The 21,015-nt window shown below is 56.7% G+C and overlaps 1 protein-coding gene across 2 annotated transcripts in view; it reads right to left on the reverse strand.

The window, feature by feature from the left end:
- Positions 1 to 21,015, reverse strand: part of LOC144767124 (transmembrane protein 176B-like) — a 133,918-nt gene that overhangs the window by 73,835 nt on the left and 39,068 nt on the right. For both annotated transcript variants that reach the window (XM_078650733.1, XM_078650727.1), the window contains exon 3: positions 10,078 to 10,188. In XM_078650733.1, coding sequence (XP_078506859.1) covers positions 10,078 to 10,188 — 111 coding nt within the window. The remainder of the gene's footprint in view (positions 1 to 10,077; positions 10,189 to 21,015) is intronic.

Raw genomic sequence — 21,015 nt, forward strand, 5'->3', positions numbered from 1 at the left:
GCCACCCAGACATCCCTAGGCTGCTCCTCAGCAGGCACAGGAGCCACCCAGACACCCCTAGGCTGCTCCTCAGCAGGCACAGGAGCCACCCAGACACCCCTAGGCTGCACCTCAGCAGGCACAGGAGCCACCCAGACACCCCTAGGCTACTCCTCAGCAGGCACAATAGCCACCCAGACACCCCTAGGCTGCTCCTCAACAGGCACAGGAGCCACCCAGACACCCATAGGCTGCTCCTCAGCAGGCACAGGAGCCACACAGACACCCCTAGGCTGCACCTCAGCAGGCACAGGAGCCACCCAGACACCCCTAGGCTACTCCTCAGCAGGCACAATAGCCACCCAGACACCCCTAGGCTGCTCCTCAGCAGGCACAGGAGCCACCCAGACACCCCTAGGCTGCTCCTCAGCAGGCACAGGAGCCACACAGACACCCCTAGGCTGCTCCTCAGCAGGCACAGGAGCCACCCAGACACCCCTAGGCTGCTCCTCAACAGGCACAGGAGCCACCCAGACACCCCTAGGCTGCACCTCAGCAGGCACAGGAGCCACACAGACACCCCTAGGCTGCTCCTCAGCAGGCACAGGAGCCACCCAGACACCCCTAGGCTGCACCTCAGCAGGCACAGGAGCCACCCTGACACCCCTAGGCTGCTCCTCAGCAGGCACACGAGCCACCCAGACCCCCTAGGCTGCTCCTCAACAGGCACACAAGCCACCCAGACACCCCTAGGCTGCTCCTCAGCAGGCACAGGAGCCACCCAGACACCCCTAGGCTGCTCCTCAGCAGGCACAGGAGCCACCCGACACCCCTAGGCTGCACCTCAGCAGGCACAGGAGCCACCCAGACACCCATAGGCTGCTCCTTAGCAGGCACAGGAGCCACACAGACACCCCTAGGCTGCTCCTCAGCAGGCACAGGAGCCACCCAGACACCCCTAGGCTGCACCTCAGCAGGCACAGGAGCCACCCAGACACCCGTAGGCTGCTCCTCAGCAGGCACAGGAGCCACCAGACACCCCTAGGCTACTCCTCAGCAGGCACAATAGCCACCCAGACACCCCTAGGCTGCTCCTCAACAGGCACAGGAGCCACCCAGACACCCCTAGGCTGCACCTCAGCAGGCACAGGAGCCACACAGACACCCCTAGGCTGCTCCTCAGCAGGCACAGGAGCCACACAGACACCCCTAGGCTGCTCCTCAGCAGGCACAGGAGCCACCCAGACACCCGTAGGCTGCTCCTCAGCAGGCACAGGAGCCACCAGACACCCCTAGGCTACTCCTCAGCAGGCACAATAGCCACCCAGACACCCCTAGGCTGCTCCTCAACAGGCACAGGAGCCACCCAGACACCCCTAGGCTGCACCTCAGCAGGCACAGGAGCCACACAGACACCCCTAGGCTGCTCCTCAGCAGGCACAGGAGCCACACAGACACCCCTAGGCTGCTCCTCAGCAGGCATAGGAGCCATCCAGACACCCCTAGGCTGCTCCTCAGCAGGCACAGGAGCCACCCAGACACACCTAGGCTGCTCCTCAGCAGGCACAGGAGCCACCCAGACACCCCTAGGCTGCTCCACTGCAGGCACAGTAGCCACCCAGACACCCCTAGGCTGCTCTTCAGCAGGCACAGGAGCCACCCAGACACCCCTAGGCTGCTCCTCAGCAGGCACAGGAGCCACCCAGACACCCCTAGGCTGCTCCTCAGCAGGCACAGGAGCTACCCAGACACCACTAGAATGCGCCTCATTAGGCACAGGAGCCACCCAGACACCCCTAGGCTGCTCCACAGCAGGCACAGGAGCCACCCTGACACCCCTAGGCTCCTCCTCAGCAGGCACAAGAGCCACCCAGACACCCCTAGGCTGCTCCACAGCAGGCAGAGGAGCCACCCAGACACCCCTAGGCTGCTCCTCAGCAGGCACAGGAGCCACCCAGACCCCCCTAGGATGCGCCTCAGCAGGCACAGGAGCCACCCAGACACACCTAGGCTGCTCCTTAGCAGGCACAGGAGCCACCCAGACACCCCAAGGCTGCTCCTTAGCAGGCAGAGGAGCGACCCGGACACACCTAGGCTGCTCCACAGCAGGCACAGTAGCAACCAAGACACCCCAAGGCTGCTCCCCAGCATGCACAGGAGCGACCCAGACACCCCTAGGCTGCTCCACAGCAGGCACAGGAGCCACCCAGACACACCTAGGCTGCGCCTCAGCAGGCACAGGAGCCACCCAAACACCCCTAGGCTGCTCCACAGCAGGCACAGGAGCCACCCAGACACCCCTAGGCTGCTCCACAGCAGGCACAGGAGCCACCCAGACACCCCAGGATGCACCACATCAGGCACAGGAGCCACCCAGACACCCCTAAACTGCTCCTCAGCAGGCACACAAGCCACCCAGGCACCCCTAGGATGCACCTCAGCAGGCACAGGAACCACCCAGACACCCCTAGGCTGCGCCTCAGCAGGCACAGGAGCCACCCAGACACCCCTAAGCTGCTCCTCAGCAGGCAGAGGAGCCACCCAGACACCCCTAGGCTGCACCTCAGCAGGCACAGGAGCCACACAGACACCCCTAGGCTGCTCCTCAGCAGGCACAGGAGCCACCCAGACACCCATAGGCTGCTCCTCAGCAGGCACAGGAGCCACACAGACACCCCTAGGCTGCTCCTCAGCAGGCGCAGGGGCCGCCCAGACACCCCTAGGATGCGCCTCAGCAGGCACAGGAGCCACCCAGACACCTCTACGCTGCACCTCAGCAGGCACAGGAGCCACCCAGACACCCCTAGGCTGCTCTTCAGCAGGCACAGGAGCCACCCAGACACCCCTAGGCTGCTCCTCAGCAGCCACAGGAGCCACCCAGACACCCCTAGGCTGCTCCTCAGCAGGCGCCACCCAGACACCCCTAGGCTGCTCCTCAGCAGGCACAGGAGCCACCCAGACACCCATAGGCTGCTCCTCAGCAGGCACAGGAGCCACCCAGACACCCATAGGCTGCTCCTCAGCAGGGGCCACCCAGACACCCCTAGGCTGCTCCTCAGCAGGCACAGGAGCCACCCAGACACCCATAGGCTGCTCCTCAGCAGGCACAGGAGCCACCCAGACACCCCTAGGCTGCTCCTCAGCAGGGGCCACCCAGACACCCCTAGGCTGCTCCTCAGCAGGCACAGGAGCCACCCAGACACCCATAGGCTGCTCCTCAGCAGGCACAGGAGCCACCCAGACACCCCTAGGATGCGCCTCAGCAGGCACAGGAGCCACCCAGACACCTCTACGCTGCACCTCAGCAGGCACAGGAGCCACCCAGACACACCTAGGCTGCTCCTTAGCAGGCACAGGAGCCACCCAGACACCCCAAGGCTGCTCCTTAGCAGGCAGAGGAGCGACCCGGACACACCTAGGCTGCTCCACAGCAGGCACAGTAGCAACCAAGACACCCCAAGGCTGCTCCTCAGCAGGCACAGGAGCCACCCAGACACCCCTAGGCTGCTCCACAGCAGGCACAGGAGCCACCAAGACACCCATAGGCTGCTCCACAGCAGGCACAGGAGCCACCCAGACACCCCAAGGCTGCTCCTCAGCAGGCACACAAGCCACCCAGGCACCCCTAGGATGCACCTCAGCAGGCACAGGAACCACCCAGACACCCCTAGGCTGCTCCTCAGCAGGCACAGGAGCCACCCAGACACCCCTAAACTGCTCCTCAGCAGGCACACAAGCCACCCAGGCACCCCTAGGATGCACCTCAGCAGGCACAGGAACCACCCAGACACCCCTAGGCTGCGTCTCAGCAGGCACAGGAACCACCCAGACACCCCTAGGCTGCTCCTCAGCAGGCACAGGAGCCACCCAGACACCCCTAGGCTGCTCCTCAGCAGGCACAGGAGCCACCCAGACACCCCTAGGCTGCTCCTCAGCAGGCACAGGAGCCACCAAGACACCCCTAAGCTGCTCCTCAGCAGGCAGAGGAGCCACCCAGACACCCCTAGGCTGCTCTACAGCAAGCACAGGAGCCACCCAGACACCACTAGGCTGCTCCTCAGCAGGCACAGGAGCCACCAAGACACCCCTAAGCTGCTCCTCAGCAGGCAGAGGAGCCACCCAGACACCCCTAGGCTGCTCTACAGCAAGCACAGGAGCCACCCAGACGCCCCTAGGCTGCTCATCAGCACAGGAGCCACCCAGACACCCTTAGGCTGCTCCACTGCAGGCACAGTAGCCACCCAGACACCCCTATCCTGCGCCTCAGCAGGCAGAGGAGCCACCCAGACACCCCAAGGCTGCTCCTCAGCAGGCACAGGAGCCACCCAGACACCCCTAGGCTGCTCCACAGCAGGCACAGGAGCCACCCAGACACACCTAGGCTGCTCCTTAGCAGGCACAGGAGCCACCCAGACACCCCTAGGCTGCTCCACTGCAGGCACAGTAGCCACCCAGACACCCCTAGGCTGCACCTCAGCAGGCACAGGAGCCACCCAGACACCCCTAGGCTGCACCTCAGCAGGCACAGGAGCCACCCAGACACCTTTAGGCTGCTCCTCGGCAGGCGCAGGAGCCACCCAGACACCCCTAGGCTGGGCCTCAGCAGGCACAGAGGCCACCCAGACACCCCTAGGCTGCGCCTCAGCAGGCACAGGTGCCACCCAGACACCCCTAGGCTGCTCCTTAGAAGGCACAGGTGCCACCCAGACACCCCTAGGCTGCGCCTCAGCAGGCACAGGAGCCACCCAGACACCCATAGGCTGCTCCACTGCAGGCACAGGAGCCAGCCAGACACCCCTAGGCTGCGCCTCAGCAGGCACAGGAGCCACCCAGACAACCCTAGGTTGCTCCACAGCAGGCACAGGAGCCACCCAGACACCCCTAGGCTGCTCCTCAGCAGGCACAGGAGCCACCCAGACACCCCAGGCTGCTCCTCAGCAGGCACAGGAGCCAGCCAGAGACCCCTAGGCTGCGCCTCAGCAGGCACAGGAGCCACCCAGACACCCCAGGCTGCTCCACAGCAGGCACAGGAGTCACCCAGACACCCCTAGACTGCGCCTCAGCAGGCATAGGAGTCACCCAGACACCCCTAGAATGCGCCTCATTAGGCACAGGAGCCACCCAGACACCCCTAAGCTGCTCCTCAGCCGGCACCGGAGCCACCCAGGCACCCCTAGGCTGTGCCTCATTAGGCACAGGAGCCACCCAGACACCCCTAGGCTGCGCCTCTGCACAGGAGCCACCCAGACACCCCTAGGCTGCTCCTCAGCAGGCACAGGAGCCACCCAGACACCCCTAGGCTGCGCCTCTGCACAGGAGCCACCCAGACACCCCTAGGCTGCGCCTCAGCAGGCACAGGAGCCACCCAGACACCCCAGGCTGCTCCACAGCAGGCACAGGAGTCACCCAGACACCCCTAGGCTGCACCTCAGCAGGCACAGGAGCCACCCAGACACCCCTAGGCTGCTCCTCAGCAGACACAGGAGCCATCCAGACATCCCTAGGCTGCTCCTCAGCAGGCACAGGAGCCACCCAGACATCCCTAGGCGGCGCCTCAGCAGGCACAGGAGCCACCCAGATACCCCTAGGCTGCGCCTCAGCAGGGACAGGAGCCACCCAGACACCCATAGGCTGCTCCTCAGCAGGCACAGGACCCACCCAGACACCCCTAGGCTGCTCCTCGGCAGGGGCCCCCCAGACACCCCTAGGCTGCTCCTCAGCAGGCACAGAGGCCACCCAGACACCCCTAGGCTGCTCCTCAGCAGGCACAGAGGCCACCCAGACACCCCTAGACTGCGCCTCAGCAGGCACAGGAGTCACCCAGACACCCCTAGAATGCGCCTCATTAGGCACAGGAGCCACCCAGACACCCCTAAGCTGCTCCTCAGCCGGCACCGGAGCCACCCAGGCACCCCTAGGCTGTGCCTCATTAGGCACAGGAGCCACCCAGACACCCCTAGGCTGCGCCTCTGCACAGGAGCCACCCAGACACCCCTAGGCTGCTCCTCAGCAGGCACAGGAGCCACCCAGACACCCCTAGGCTGCGCCTCTGCACAGGAGCCACCCAGACACCCCTAGGCTGCTCCTCAGCAGGCACAGGACCACCTAGACACCCCTAGGCTGCTCCTCAGCAGGCACAGGACCCACCCAGACACCCCTAGGCTGCTCCTCGGCAGGCACAGGAGCCACCCAGACACCCCTAGGCTGCTCCTCAACAGGCACAGGAGCCACCCAGGCACCCCTAGGCTGCACTTCAGCAGGCACAGGAGCCACCCAGACACCCCTAGGCTGCTCCTCAGCAGGCACACAAGCCACCCAGACACCCCTAGGCTGCTCCTCAGCAGGCACAGGAGCCACCCAGGCACCCCTAGGCTGCTCCTCAGCAGGCACAGGAGCCACCCAGACACCCCTAGGCTGCTCCTCAGCAGGCACAGGACCCACCCAGACACCCCTAGGCTGCTCCTCGGCAGGCACAGGAGCCACCCAGACACCCCTAGGCTGCGCCTCAGCAGGCACAGGAGCCACCCAGACACCCCTAGGCTGCTCCTCAGCAGGAGCAGGAGCCACCAGACACCCCTAGGCTGCGCCTCAGCAGGCACAGGAGCCACCCAGACACCCCTAGGCTGCTCCTCAGCAGGCACAAGAGCCACCAGACACCCCTAGGCTGCTCCTCGGCAGGCGCAGGAGCCACCAGACACCCCTAGGCTGCTCCTCTGCAGGCACAGGAGCCACCCAGACACCCCTAGGCTGCTCCTCAGCAGGCACAGGAGCCACCCAGACACCCCTACGCTGCTCCTCAGCACAGGAGCCACCCAGACACCCCTAGGCTGCTCCTCAGCAGGCACAGGAGCCACCCAGACACCCCTAGGCTGCTCCTCAGCAGGCACAGGAGCCACCAGACACCCCTAGGCTGCTCCTCAGCAGGAGCAGGAGCCACCAGACACCCCTAGGCTGCTCCTCTGCAGGCACAGGAGCCACCAGACACCCCTAGGCTGCTCCTCAGCAGGCACAGGAGCCACCAGACACCCCTAGGCTGCTCCTCAGCAGGCACAGGAGCCACCAGACACCCCTAGGCTGCTCCTCTGCAGGCACAGGAGCCACCCAGACACCCCTAGGCTGCACCTCAGCAGGCATAGGAGCCATCCAGACACCACTAGGCTGCTCCTCAGCGGGCACAGGAGCACCCAGACACCCTTAGGCTGCGCCACAGGAGGCACCCAGACACCCTTAGGCTGCTCCTCAGCAGGCATAGGAGCCATCCAGACACCCCTAGGTTGCTCCTCAGCAGGCACAGGAGCCACCAGACACCCCTAGGCTGCACCTCAGCAGGCATAGGAGCCATCCAGACACCCCTAGGTTGCTCCTCAGCAGGCACAGGAGCCTCACAGACACCCCTAGGCTGCGCCTCAGCAGGCATAGGAGCCATCCAGACACCACTAGGCTGCTCCTCTGCAGGCACAGGAGCCACCCAGACACCCCTAGGCTGCACCTCAGCAGGCACAGGAGCCACCCAGACACCCGTAGGCTGCTCCTCAGCAGGCGCAGGAGCCACCCAGACACCCCTAGGCTGCTCCTCAGCAGGCATAGGAGCCATCCAGACACCCCTAGGCTGCTCCTCAGCAGGCATAGGAGCCATCCAGACACCCCTAGGTTGCTCCTCAGCAGGCACAGGAGCCACCCAGACACCCCTAGGCTGCTCCTCAGCAGGCACAGGAGCCACCCAGACACCCCTAGGTTGCTCCTCAGCAGGCACAGGAGCCTCACAGACACCCCTAGGCTGCGCCTCAGCAGGCATAGGAGCCACCAGACACCCCTAGGCTGCTGCTCAGCAGGCACAGGAGCCACCAGACACCACTAGGCTGCTCCTCAGCGGGCACAGGAGCACCCAGACACCCTTAGGCTGCGCCACAGGAGGCACCCAGACACCCTTAGGCTGCGCCACAGGAGGCACCCAGACACCCCTAGGCTGCGCCTCTGCTGCTCATCTGCTGTACTAATCCAGAGGACGGCGGAGCAGTATAAGGTGGAAAACTGTTGTGAAACTGACAAGTAGTGACCCCCTCACAGCGCAGGGCTGTACTTTCCCCTATCCCTCATCAAGCACAAACAGTACCCACAAAGATTGCAGGGCCATTTTGGACCAGGAAGCAGGACAAGTGGACACTTATTTTTAAATTGATTATAGTACAACTAGTGGTGAAGAAGTAAAGGGGCTTCACATATGATTGGTCAGCCACCCCAAAAAGTGCACAGCTTAGATGCAAAACCAAAGCAGATGATCTGGTGGCATGGTGAGGGACGCTGTGTGCCTCACCCGGGCCCATTCTCAGGGCTCACGAGTGGCCAGACTGATGGATGAATGTACTGTCGCGACCGGATGTAGGTTTAATGCTCTTCCTTAAAAGTACAGCTACTGTTTGAAGAAGTAAGAACCTGAGGTCAATATTTCAGAAACTGCAGCATAAGAGTAAGTCCTGAAGAGGGGTCTGTGAATAGAAGGGTCTGTACATGGAAACCTACAGACGAAGCCGGTATGGAATCAATGATAGTCCTGTAGTGGATAGGGCAGAGATGCAATTAAAAAGGCACACGACTACGGACAGAGCAACATCAGACGCGTCATATTTGGAGAGAACTCGTCTGTGTTTACATGTGTGCTTACTGCAGTCGCTCTCTGAGCGAATGAGGTTTGTGGAATCCATTTTGATTCAGGTTCCATTTTGTGACACTCAATAAGTGAGCCCGCAGAACATACACAGGCCTGTTGGTGCGTGACAAACCGCTGCTACGCTTCTTTGGCTGACGTCACAAATCAATGCCCATGCATAGCCACAGGTTTTATTCTGAATAATAATTGGAAAAATGAGTGGAAAACCCCAGTTCTTTCACCGAGCAACTGCCTCTCATTGGCTGTGTACCTTTGTGCAATATGTATATTCACCTATACAGCCCACGTTAACTTTATTATTTGGAGCAAGTCCGGATTTGGTACTTAGCTCCTCACAGCTATCGAAGATAAAGTTTCACTATGGGGCTTATTTACAAGGCACTTGCGTCACCCTTGCGTCATTTTTAACATGGGAAAAGTGATGCAAAAGTGGCTCAAGGGGTTTGTATATCTGCCCCTATGAATCTTACTGCGGAGCCTCTTCATTCATTTTTAGGTTTCCACAGTACCACTGTGGAGAAGTCACGTTGGTTGACGATGCAATATAGCTACCACTGTTGTTGAGAGCATCGTCACTAAAAATAACAATGGACCTGTCATGCTCACGCACACTCAAAGAGCGGGTTATTCATGGACTTTATTCCTACTCAACACCAAGAACCAACAGCTCTGAGGATGCTCTTCGAACGACCCCAACGGAGCTGCTCACACCCCCTCCAGCGCCTTGAGACACTCATGGGTGAGTAAAGCGCTCCACAAACCATGATTGATTGATTGACGCTCCTCGGGTACATCAACGGACAGGAAGAGGATGTCCAACACGAAGGTTCTATAACTGGACTACACCAATGTCATGGAGGACAAGGGGGTCAGGGAACAACCAAGGCATTAAGGTATAGAATGATATAATTAATTACAACAATACTCTTCATGAATGTATACCACTGATGTCTTCATTTAAAGGAAATACTCTGAAAGCAACAGATTTTAGTATTGAGTGAGCCTGACCTCTGCAGTTAGATTCCAATAATATACATAATACTCATTGGCTGAGATGCAAACTTGATCCTGAATCCAGTGTTCGCTCCGGCTCTACGCAGGGCTGAATCGACTGAATCTGTGGATGGATGTCACACCAACACGCATTATCCATGGCAAGAACCACAACTGAAGTAGAAACAGGGAGGGAACTAGTCCATCAAATCATAGTCACAAAGGCAGCTCTCCAAGAGCTTGATTTGGGGTTCAGTTCATCCCCAATACAAGCCCAGGTCACAACACTACCACCTGCACACCGGGTCAGGAGGTGGCCACTCAGCAGGAAGGACAGCTCTGGCTGTTCCTGGCCAGAGATTCTCTGGACAAGGGATGTTTCAGTGGACTCAGTAAACACCTCTTAACTGTCGCATGAAATGACAGAGCATACTCACCGGAACACCGGTCCAGTAGCAGGAGCTGCTCCAGTACATCCTCCCCACTTGCAAGAAGGAGATGAGCACACCCATGGACACACACACCAGGCCGATCATGAGCAGCACTGCCTGTGGGGAGAAGAACAGATTCATTCAGGCTCCTACTTTACTTTAAAATGGGCCCCATTATGCATTTGAAATTCCCCCGTTTCCTTCAACCTTAGTTTCCTGCTCCAATCACAACACCACTCAGTCTGATTTCAGTCACAACCACAGCATGGAAACTGACCTAATCGCTTCTAGCGACCCTAGACCATGATTTCAGGTAGGTCTCTCCCCCACGCCACGAAGCACCACGTGTGTGCTTGTGTCCCTCTGCTCTCTGCTCCACCGTAGGCTCTAGGCCCCTCTGTGTGAGTGGTGTTCTGCACTGTAAATTGTTTCATTGATACTGTTGTCTCCTGTCTTCCCCCTTTTTGTCCTCTGTGTCCCTCTTGCCTTACCTCTATGCCCCCTCACCTTGCCCCCGCTGGTGCCCTTGCTCTCTGTGCCCCGTTCCTTTTGCCCATTTTCCTGCCGCTGCGTTCCATGCGGCCCCACACCCCTGCTTGCCCATTTTGTCCTCCCGCTCCCGCCTCCCAGCTGCTCCTCCTTCTCACCGCCCCTGGTAATGGCGGCCGCTGCGCGGCCGTGCACAGCGGGCATGCCAAAGGCGCGCCTAAGGCACGCCTGACTGCGCCCGTCCATAGCTGGACCGCGCCAAGCGCCAGACCCCCTGGCCCCCGCGAACCCCACAACCACCGACGCTGCTACGATGCCAGCAGCCTCCACACACTCAACATCGGCCGATCACACACCTGCTTCCAGGCCACCCCGAAGCAGACCCATGGACCCTTCTCCTGCCGGAACTGCCACTAAACCAGCCTCCAAACCACTACCACGCCCACCGGGGTAGGTCGCAACAGCCTCCATTGCCTTCTACTCAACACCCGCTCCAGCCTCCGTTGCCTTCTACTCAACTCCCGCTCCACCTGCAAACACGCCATCGAACTCTGGGACCTACTTGACTCCACCTCCCCAGATGTCACCTTCCTGACGGAGACCTGGATGAACCCCTCCTGGCTACAATGTTCACTCGCAGGAACAGCACCAACAGAACAGGTGGAGAAATCGCCATCATCCACAGAAACACCCTCCGAATCTCGACCAGCACCGATGACACCCTGAGTGCCGCCAAACACCTGCACTTCCAGATCCACACCGACCCCAACACCACCCTCAGAGGAACCCTCATCTACAGACCACCCGTCCCTCGGCCAAATTCTGCGACTCCATCGCCGACTTCGTCAGCACGCATGCCCTTGCATCCACAGACTACATCCTCCTCGGAGACCTGAACTTCCATCTCAAGAACACCAATGACAGCAACTCCACCACCCTGCTCGACAACCCTACCAACCTCGGACTTAAACAGCTTGTCACGACTCCCACCCACTCCGCCAGACACATGCTCAACCCCATCTTCTCAGCCAGCAACCACGTCACCTTTTGCCACACCACCAAACTACTCTGGACCGACCACTGTTGCGTCCACTTCACCTTTGAGAAGCCCACCACGCACCACTGCACACAACAGGCCTCCCACCGCAGCTGGAGCAAAATCACCGAAGACCAGCTAGTCACCACCCTCGCCTGAAACCCACCAACGGAAACTACCGACAACGACTCCACCGCCCTCAACCTCAGACAATGGATCAACGACTGCGCCAACACTCTCGCCCCGATCAAGAAACTCTCGAACAGATACTTAGCCAGGAACTGGGGATCTGGGGTGGTGCCCACGCAGTCACAATGGGAGAATGATATGGACACAGCTATGGTAGCTGAAAAAGCAGTTTACACCCATCGGGAATGTCCCAAAAAATGGTCGAGAATATGGGGGAAATGGAATGAATCCTGGGGACATATTTGTGACCCACCACGTGCATCCTCAACCCCTGAAAATAATCCTTGACTTTAGGAGGAACCTTCTGCTAAGTTTATAACAAATCTAATGTGGGGGTGGAAAGAAGGGTGATGTGAGGGATGGATGTCTTTACTAGGTAACTGGAAATGTATTAAGAAACCTTGTCATGTGCGCAGTGGAACGTGTAATGCACTGAATCATTACAAATGGAGATGACTTAAGTTTATTGATGTATGTAAATTTCTGACACTGAAATGAAAATAAAAAAGTAAAAAAAAAAAAAAAAGAAGCCCTCGAACAGAAACTCCTACAGATAGATATCTGGTTCACTGCCGACCTCCAGGCATCCAAGCAGGCCTGCCGCAGGCTCAAGAAGAAGTGGCACCACGAATAGACACCAGACAGCAGCACAGCCTACAAGAGCCCCATCCGCAGACACCACCAACTCATCCGTACCGCCAAAAGGACATCCTTCAAAGAGCACATTGACAACAATGCACACAACAGCAAAGAGCTCTTCACCATCGTGAAGGAACTCTCCAACCCCAGCTCCAACTTCAACGCCATCTCGCCATCACGAGACCTCTGCGACTCCCTAGCCACCTTCTTCCACCACAAGATCGCAGACATCCACGACAGCTTCAGCAACCAGTCCTTCCTGACAGCCACAGACACCTCAGACTCACCGCCCCCCAGCCACATCAACATCGACCCCCTGCTTTCCTGGACCCATGTCAACGACGAAGACACCATCAAAAACATGAACACCATCCACTCCGGTTCACCATCCGACCCTTGCCGGCACCACATCTTCAACAAAGCAAGCTCCACCATCGCACCCCATCTCCGCAAAATCATCAACAGCTGCTTCGAGACCGCCACCTTCCCGGAGAGCTGGAAGCACGCCGAGATCAACGCCCTACTCAAGAAACCCAAAGCTGACCCCAAGGTACTCAAGAACATCCAGCTCATCTCCCTCGTCCAGTTCCCGGCAAAAGTCATCGAGAAGATCGTCAACAGGCAACTGACCTCCTTCCTCGAAAAGAACAACATTCTGGACCCGTCCCAATCCGGCTTCTGCAGCAACCACAGAACCAAAACAGCCCTCATCGCTGCAACCGACAACATCAGGACCAGGATGGACAACGTAGAAACCGTGGCCCTCACCCTCCTGGACCTCTCGGCCACCTTCGACACCATCTGCCACCACACCCTCAGCACACCCCCCACAACACAGGGATCCGCGACAAAGCACTGGACTGGACCACCTCCTTCCTCACCGGCAGAACCCAGAGTACCCGCCTCTCCATTCCACTCTAACGACACTAAGATCATCTGCGGCATACCCCAAGGATCGTCCCTCAGCCCGACACTCTTCAACATCTACATGGCACCGCTCGCCAACATCGCCAGATCGCACGACCTCAAAATCGTCTCATTCGCCAAAGTCAACCAGCTGATCCTCTCCCTCACCGAGACCCCCACCCCAGCCAAAACCAACCTCCATGAAGGAATGAAGGCCATCGCCGAATGGATGACGACCAGTCAGCTGAAACTGAACTCGGACAAGACGGAGGTCCTCATCATCGGATCCACCCCCTCAGCCTGGGACGACTCATGGTGGCCGGCCGCACTGGGATCTGCACCGACCACCACTAACCACGCACGCAACCTGGGAGTCATCCTGGACTCCGCATTGTCAATGACCCAGCAAGTGAACGCCGTCTCCTACTTCTGCTTCAACACCCTCCGCATGCTCCGCAAGATCTAGAGATGATCCCCACCCGTACCAGAAGGACAGTCACCCAGGCCCTTATCACCAGCACACTGGACTACGGAAACGCTCTCTATGCAGGAACATCAGCCAAACTCCAGAAATGACTACAACGCATAAGAACGCCTCTGAACGCCTCATCCTCGATATCCCCTGCCACAGCCACATCACAGCCCACCTGAAAGACCTACACTGGCTCCCCGTCAACAAGAGGATCACCTTTAAGCTCCTCACCCACGCTCACAAAGCTCTCCACAACACTGGACCAGCGTACCTCAACGAACGACTCACCTCCTACACCCCGAAAAGTCAGCTTCGCTCCGCTGACCTCACCCTTACCACCATCCCCCGCATCTGTTGAGTGGCCGCCGACGGCAGATCGTTCTCCCACGTTGCCGCAAAAACCTGGAACACCCTCCTCATCTGCCTACGACAGACCCAGGACCTGCTGGCCTTCAGGAGACTCCCCAAGACCTGTCTGTTTGAGCAGTAGCAGCACCCCGCCCCCAGCACCGTGAGACCCTCACGGGTGAGTTGTGCGTCTACAAATGTATTGATTGATTGATGGTTCTATGGATGTTATCTGCATGACTCTGGACAAAGGAGACATGGCAGCCACCATCTTCCTGGACCCCTCCACAGAGTTTGACATGGCCTACCACCCCATCCCCATCCACACCTACATGACATCGAAATCCAAAGACATGTGGTCTGATGGATCTGCTCCTTCCAGACGAGAAGCACCCAGTCAGTCATTCTTGCATTGTGCACCTTAGATGCTTGTGACCTCCTCTGCGGACTTCCGCATGGATCATCCCACAGTCCGACCCTCGGCAACACACAGATGACTCCTTTAGCCAACATTGTCCACTCTCATGACATCAACATCATCTCCTACGCCAACAACATGCAACTTATTCTCTACCTTACAGACAACATGCTAAGTATCCAAAGGAAGTTCAGTGCCTGCATGACTGAAATCCGCCAACAAGATGAAGAACAACTGTCCAAAGCTGAACACTGACAAGAATAACTGCAAAAGCTAGAACTAACAACCCCTCACCATCCATGCCAATTACCTTGGGTTCATCGTCAACAGCAAACTCGACATGACAACCCAAGTCAACACAGTCCCCGCCTCATGCTTCCATACCCTGAAGATGCTGAGTAAGATTTTCAAATTTTCAATTGGCTCACAATCACCACTCACAAACAATCATGCATGCCCTGGTCAGAAACAAGCAGAACTACGGGAACACCCTCCATGCCGGGATCAACAAAAAACTCTGCGGACCATTCAGAACTCAGTGGGCAGATCCACACTCAACCTCCCACACCGCACTCACATCACACCACACCTGAAGGCGCTCTGCTGGCTCCCCTTTCACAAACGGGCACAATTCAAACTCCTCACCCACACTTTCAAGGCGCTACAAAACACTGGCCCAGCATATGTCAACAATCACATCTGATTTCACAAACCTTCCTCACACCTCATCCGGACCCCTACCACACACACACAAAATGTGCAAAGGGCTCCATTTATCAAGGAGCTTGATTATTTGATTAGGTACACTAACTGCACTTCCAGATAGAACAGTCAGACTTTACATTTTTGCAAAGCCCCCAAGTCTTTGGCAGCTTCATCTAGTTACTATCACATGCGACTTAGAATTACTGCAACTGGTGCCCAAGACCTATCTGCACAACAATGTTCAAAAAGCATTTTAAAATAAATACTTGTAAAAATGCTTGTGATAATGACAAAAAAACGTGCCAAACTCAAAGCACTGAGATGAGGATTGTTGTCCTGTACCAGGCTTCTGTTCAATGCCAGCTCTTGTTGTGCTGTTCCATAAGGGACAAGCACCAGCATAGTAATGTTAAGGTGCAGGAACAATGTACATCAGTCCGGGGTATGCGCTCTGGCAGTTTGTCGGAGCAAAGTTTCCCAGGATGAACGAAAAGGAGTAACCGTTATCCATTTGCAGAGTTTTATATAGCGCAAACTTGACCCGAATCAGGTATCAGAGCGCTTTACATAGCACTAGTTGCGTTACATGAGGACACACATTCATTTTGGTTAGGCACGGGGAGATTAAGTGATTTGCCCAGAATCACAGGATGTTTGGCATTGTTACCGAGACTCAAACCCAGATCCCGAGGTCGAGCGCCCTAGCCATTAGGCCAACTCCTCTCCCAGTGACTGCGCAAACACTGTATGATCTGAGTTCTGCATGGACTCTTTGTGGGGATGGAAGACAAGTGAAAGTAGATGAAAGAAACTGGGTGATTAGCTCTGCAGGATGTGAGTCCTGCAGAAGTAACAGGTCCACAATTGTCTCCTTATTGGGACCCAGGCATTCCATTGCAGCGCTTGGCCCTGTCAGGGTAGCGAAGCTGAGAAGTCCAAAGCCTACTCAGGAGAGGTGGTGTGGGCTAGTAATCTACCCTGGATAGGTGGTGTGGGCTAGTAATCTGCTACGGAGAGGTTGTGTGGGCTAGTAATCTGCTCAGGAGAGGTGGTGTGGGCTAGTAATCTACTCAGGAGAGGTGGTGTGGGCTAGTAATCGGTTATGGAGAGGGGGTGTGGGCTAGTAATATACTCAGGGGAGGTGGTGGGGTCTAGTAATCTCATCAAGAGAGGTGATGTGGGCTAGTAATCTACTCAGGAGAGGTGGTGTAGGCTAGTAATCTACTCAGGAGAGGTGTTGTGGGCTAGTATTCTACTCAGGAGAGGTGGTGTGGGCTAGTAATCTGCTCTGGAGAGGTGGTGAGGGCTAGTAATCTACCCAGGAGAGGTGGTGTGGGCTAGTAATCTGCTACGGAGAGGTTGTGTGGGCTAGTAATCTACTCAGGAGAGGTGGTGTGGGCTAGTAATCTGCTACGGAGAGGTTGTGTGGGCTAGTAATCTACTCAGGAGAGGTGGTGTGGGCTAGTAATCTGCTCTGGAGAGGTGGTGAGGGCTAGTAATCTACCCAGGAGAGGTGGTGTGGGCTCGTAATCTGCTCAAGAGAGGTGGTGCGGGCTAGTAATCTACTCATGAGAGGTGGTGGGGGCTAGTAATCTACTCAGGAGAGGTGGTGTGGGCTAGTAATCTGCTCAGGAGAGGCGGTGTGGGCTAGTAATCTACTCAGGAGAGGTGGTGTGGACTAATAATCTGCTCTGGAGAGGTGGTGAGGGCTAGTAATCTACCCAGGAGAGGTGGTATGGGCTAGTAATCTGCTCAGGAGAGGTGGTGTGGGCTAGTAATCTACTCAGGAGAGGTGGTGTGGACTAGTAATCTCCTCTGGAGAGGTGGTGAGGGCTAGTAATCTGCTCAGGAGAGGTGGTGAGGGCTAGTAATCTACTCAGGAGAGGTGGTGTGGGCTAGCAATATGCTCAGGAGAGGTGGTGTGGACTAGTAATCTACTCAGGAGAGTTGGTGTGGTCTAGTAATCTGCTCTGGAGAGGTGTTGAGGGCTAGTAATCTACTAAGGAAAGGTGGTGTGGGCTAGTAATCTGCTCAGGAGAGGTGGTAAGGGCTAGTAATCTGCTCTGGAGAGGTGGTGTTGGCTAGTAATCTACTCAGGAGAGGTGGTGTGGGCTAGTAATCTGCTCTGGAGAGGTGGTGAGGGCTAGTAATCTACTAAAGAGAGGTGGTGTGGGCTAGTAATCTGCTCAGGAGAAGTGGTGTGGGCTAGTAATCTGCCCTGGAGAGGTGGTGTGGGCTAGTATTCTACTCAGGAGAGGTGGTGTGGGCTAGTAATCTGCTACGGAGAGGTGGTGTGGGCTAGTAATCTACTCAGGAGAGGTGGTGTAGGCTAGTAATCTGCTCAGGAGAAGTGGTGTGGGCTAGTAATCTGCCCTGGAGAAGTGGTGTGGGCTAGTAATCTGCTACGGAGAGGTGGTGTGGACTAGTAATCTGCTCAGGAGAAGAGATGTGAGCTAGTAATCTGCCCTGGAGAGGTGGTGTGGGCTAGTAATCTGCCCTGGAGAGGTGGTGTGGGCTAGTAATCTGCTCAGGAGAAGTGGTGTGGGCTAGTAATCTGCCCTGGATAGGTGGTGTGGGCTAGTAATCTACTCAGGAGAGGTGGTGTAGGCTAGTAATCTACTCAGGAGAGGTGTTGTGGGCTAGTATTCCACTCAGGAGAGGTGGTGTGGGCTAGTAATCTGCTACGGAGAGGTGGTGTGGAATAGTAATCTACTCAGGAGAGGTGGTGTGGGCTAGTAATCTGCTACGGAGAGGTTGTGTGGGCTAGTAATCTACTCAGGAGAGGTGGTGTGGGCTAGTAATCGGCTCTGGAGAGGTGGTGAGGGCTAGTAATCTACCCAGGAGAGGTGGTGTGGGCTCGTAATCTGCTCAAGAGAGGTGGTGTGGGCTAGTAATCTACTCATGAGAGGTGGTGGGGGCTAGTAATCTACTCAGGAGAGGTGGTGTGGGCTAGTAATCTGCTCAGGAGAGGCGGTGTGGGCTAGTAATCTACTCAGGAGAGGTGGTGTGGACTAGTAATCTGCTCTGAGGAGGTGGTGAGGGCTAGTAATCTACCCAGGAGAGGTGGTATGGGCTAGTAATCTGCTCAGGAGAGGTGGTGTGGGCTAGTAATCTACTCAGGAGAGGTGGTGTGGGCTAGTAATCTGCTCAGGAGAGGTGGTGTGGGCTAGTAATCTACTAAAGAGAGGTGGTGTGGGCTAGTATTCTGCTATGAAGAGGTAGTGCGGGCTAGTAATCTGCCCTAGAGAGGTGGTGTGGGCTAGTAATCTGCTCTGGAGAGGTGGTGAGGGCTAGTAGTCTACTCAGGAGAGGTGGTGTGGACTAGTAATCTCCTCTGGAGAGGTGGAGTGGGCTAGTAATCTGGCCTGGAGAGGTGGTGTGGGCTAGTAATCTGCTATTGAGAGGTGGCGTGGGCTAGTAATCTGCTATGGAGAGGTGGTGTGGGCTAGTAATCCCCTCTGGAGAGGTGGTGAGGGCTAGTAATCTGCTCAGGAGAAGTGGTGTGGGCTAGTAATCTGCTCAGGAGAAGTGGTGTGGGCTAGTAATCTGCTACGGAGAGGTGGTGTGGACTAGTAATCTGCTCAGGAGAAGTGGTGTGGGCTAGAAATCTGCCCTGGAGAAGTGGTGTGGGCTAGTAATCTGACCTGGAGAGGTGGTGTGGGCTAGTAATCTGCCCTGGAGAGGTGGTGTGGGCTAGTAATCTGCCCTGGGGAGGTGGTGTGAGCTAGTAATCAGCCCTGGAGAGGTGGTGTGGGCTAGTAATCTGCCCTGGAGAGGTGGTGTGGGCTAGTAATCTGCCCTGGGGAGGTGGTGTGAGCTAGTAATCAGCCCTGGAGAGGTGGTGTGGGCTAGTAATCTGTCCTGGAGAGGTGGTGTGGGCTAGTAATCTGCTATGGAGAGGTGGTGTGGGCTAGTAATCTGCTCCCAGAGTGTCCAGCACCGCTTCGTGATGGTCCTCCCTCGGAAGGGCTGTCTCGGAGTGTTGCTATGCCGTTGGGTTGTGGCGCCTTGGCCTGATGGCTGTAGGGTCCAGTGTGAATGAGGCATACGTGGACGTGAGCCTCCTCTTGCTGGTACGGTCTACCTGGGGACGGCTCTGCTGCTGAACTGTCCCCTGCATTGAAGGGCGCCCATGGACCTGGAGGGGTCCTTCTCCATATGCATCCTTTGGAGGCAGTGGTTGGCAGCTGCTCCACAGGATCTTTCCCCCCTGAACGGCATGTCCACAACAGCGGCCTGTCCCTTTCCCTTAAAGCTGGACAAGCCACCACGCATGCCTCTTGCGCATGGACCATCCAGGGCTAATAAATGCATGTGTTGCTGATGGTTCTTCCCCACCTGGATGATTTTCTTTGCTCTCTTTGCTCAGGGAGGAGTTGTAAGAAGCCCTCTGCCTCCTCCCACTGCTGGTGGTCTTACCTTTTCAGGAGAGCACTGGAGCTGGTTCTTCTTGATTGGCCCGCTGCAGAACGCCTCCTCTTCCTGCCCACCATTTCCACCCGCTGCCTCTCTTTGTCGGATGGTGGCCCCATCGCTGTGGCAGTGCCAGCCCTGGTCTGTGCTGTAGATGCTATAATCAAGTCAGCACTGACTCAGCCCCTGCAGAGTCCTGAGAAGAGGGTCTACATTTCTTCTCTACCTTTGGGGTAACCGCTTTTGCAGTGGCAGGGTCCCTGAATTCTTCCCACCCCTAGTCCAGTACAGTGGGCAGCATGGGCAGGAACTGGCACTTTCTCTCAGAGGGCAGCAGGCTTTCCAACAAGAACAAGCATTGGTAATGCATCAGTTTCACCTATGTAATGAATAAAGAGCTATTTTCGTCAGTCATAGTCTGGGAGAAGGAAAGAGCTCCCTGACAGATAACACGATGGGAGAGGATGTGGCACATCGGCCAGAGCTGCTGACTCAAGAGCTGGTGATCCCGGGTTGAGTCTCGGTGGTGTCAGTACAACCTGTGATCCTAAACAAATCACTTAATCTCTCTCAGTGATACATTGTTATATAAATATGCTGCAAGAGTAAGTGACAAAACTTTATGGAAATATAGTTCCACCAAAGCCGGTGTTAACAGTATTTCGGCAGCGGGAAGCTGATCAGAGCAGCAGACGAGGAACAAGCATTGGTAAATGCAGGAAATACATTATAGAAATGTAGGAAAGGTAAGTGGCTCGCTCAGGAACCAACGAGAAGCCAGGAAAGAGAGGAGGCGGGATGCAACTCCCTTTTAAGTTTATATTGAAAACAATAGATTTCTCAAGCACAGCGCTGTGTAGGAGGTAACCGAAAAAGGATTCAGCCGGCTCCACCTCTGGTTTGACTCTGTAGGTATCCTCAGCCCTCTTTACCACTGTGTAAGAAAACAGCAACGTCATCGAGTGGTGTGGGTCTCGAGGGGTAGGCGTCTGCCATCCTTCTTCTGAGGTATTAGATTTAAAGGTTCCTGATTGGAAGGGGCTTAGCGTGAAGTTTTCTTTGTACTTGAAGGTTTCGTCTTCCAGGTCCTCCGCTGGATCTACATCATTGGCAGCTCCAGCTCCTGTCTCGGTTTCTCCTTTGAGGACTGGAGGGGAATTCTCCAGACCTTCATGGAATCGTTGACGCCTCCCTTTCCGTTTTGGTGCAGAAGGTTTCGCTTTGCAGGATTCCTTATCCCTCCCATGCTCTTGATCGCCATTCAGAGTCGAGGCCGGTTCTAAGGGTTTGCCACCTGCAGAACCCTGGGTTTTATATCAGAGGGTGTCT

Source organism: Lissotriton helveticus, chromosome 1_1 (assembly GCF_964261635.1).
Source record: "Lissotriton helveticus chromosome 1_1, aLisHel1.1, whole genome shotgun sequence".
Lineage (NCBI taxonomy): Eukaryota > Metazoa > Chordata > Amphibia > Caudata > Salamandridae > Lissotriton > Lissotriton helveticus.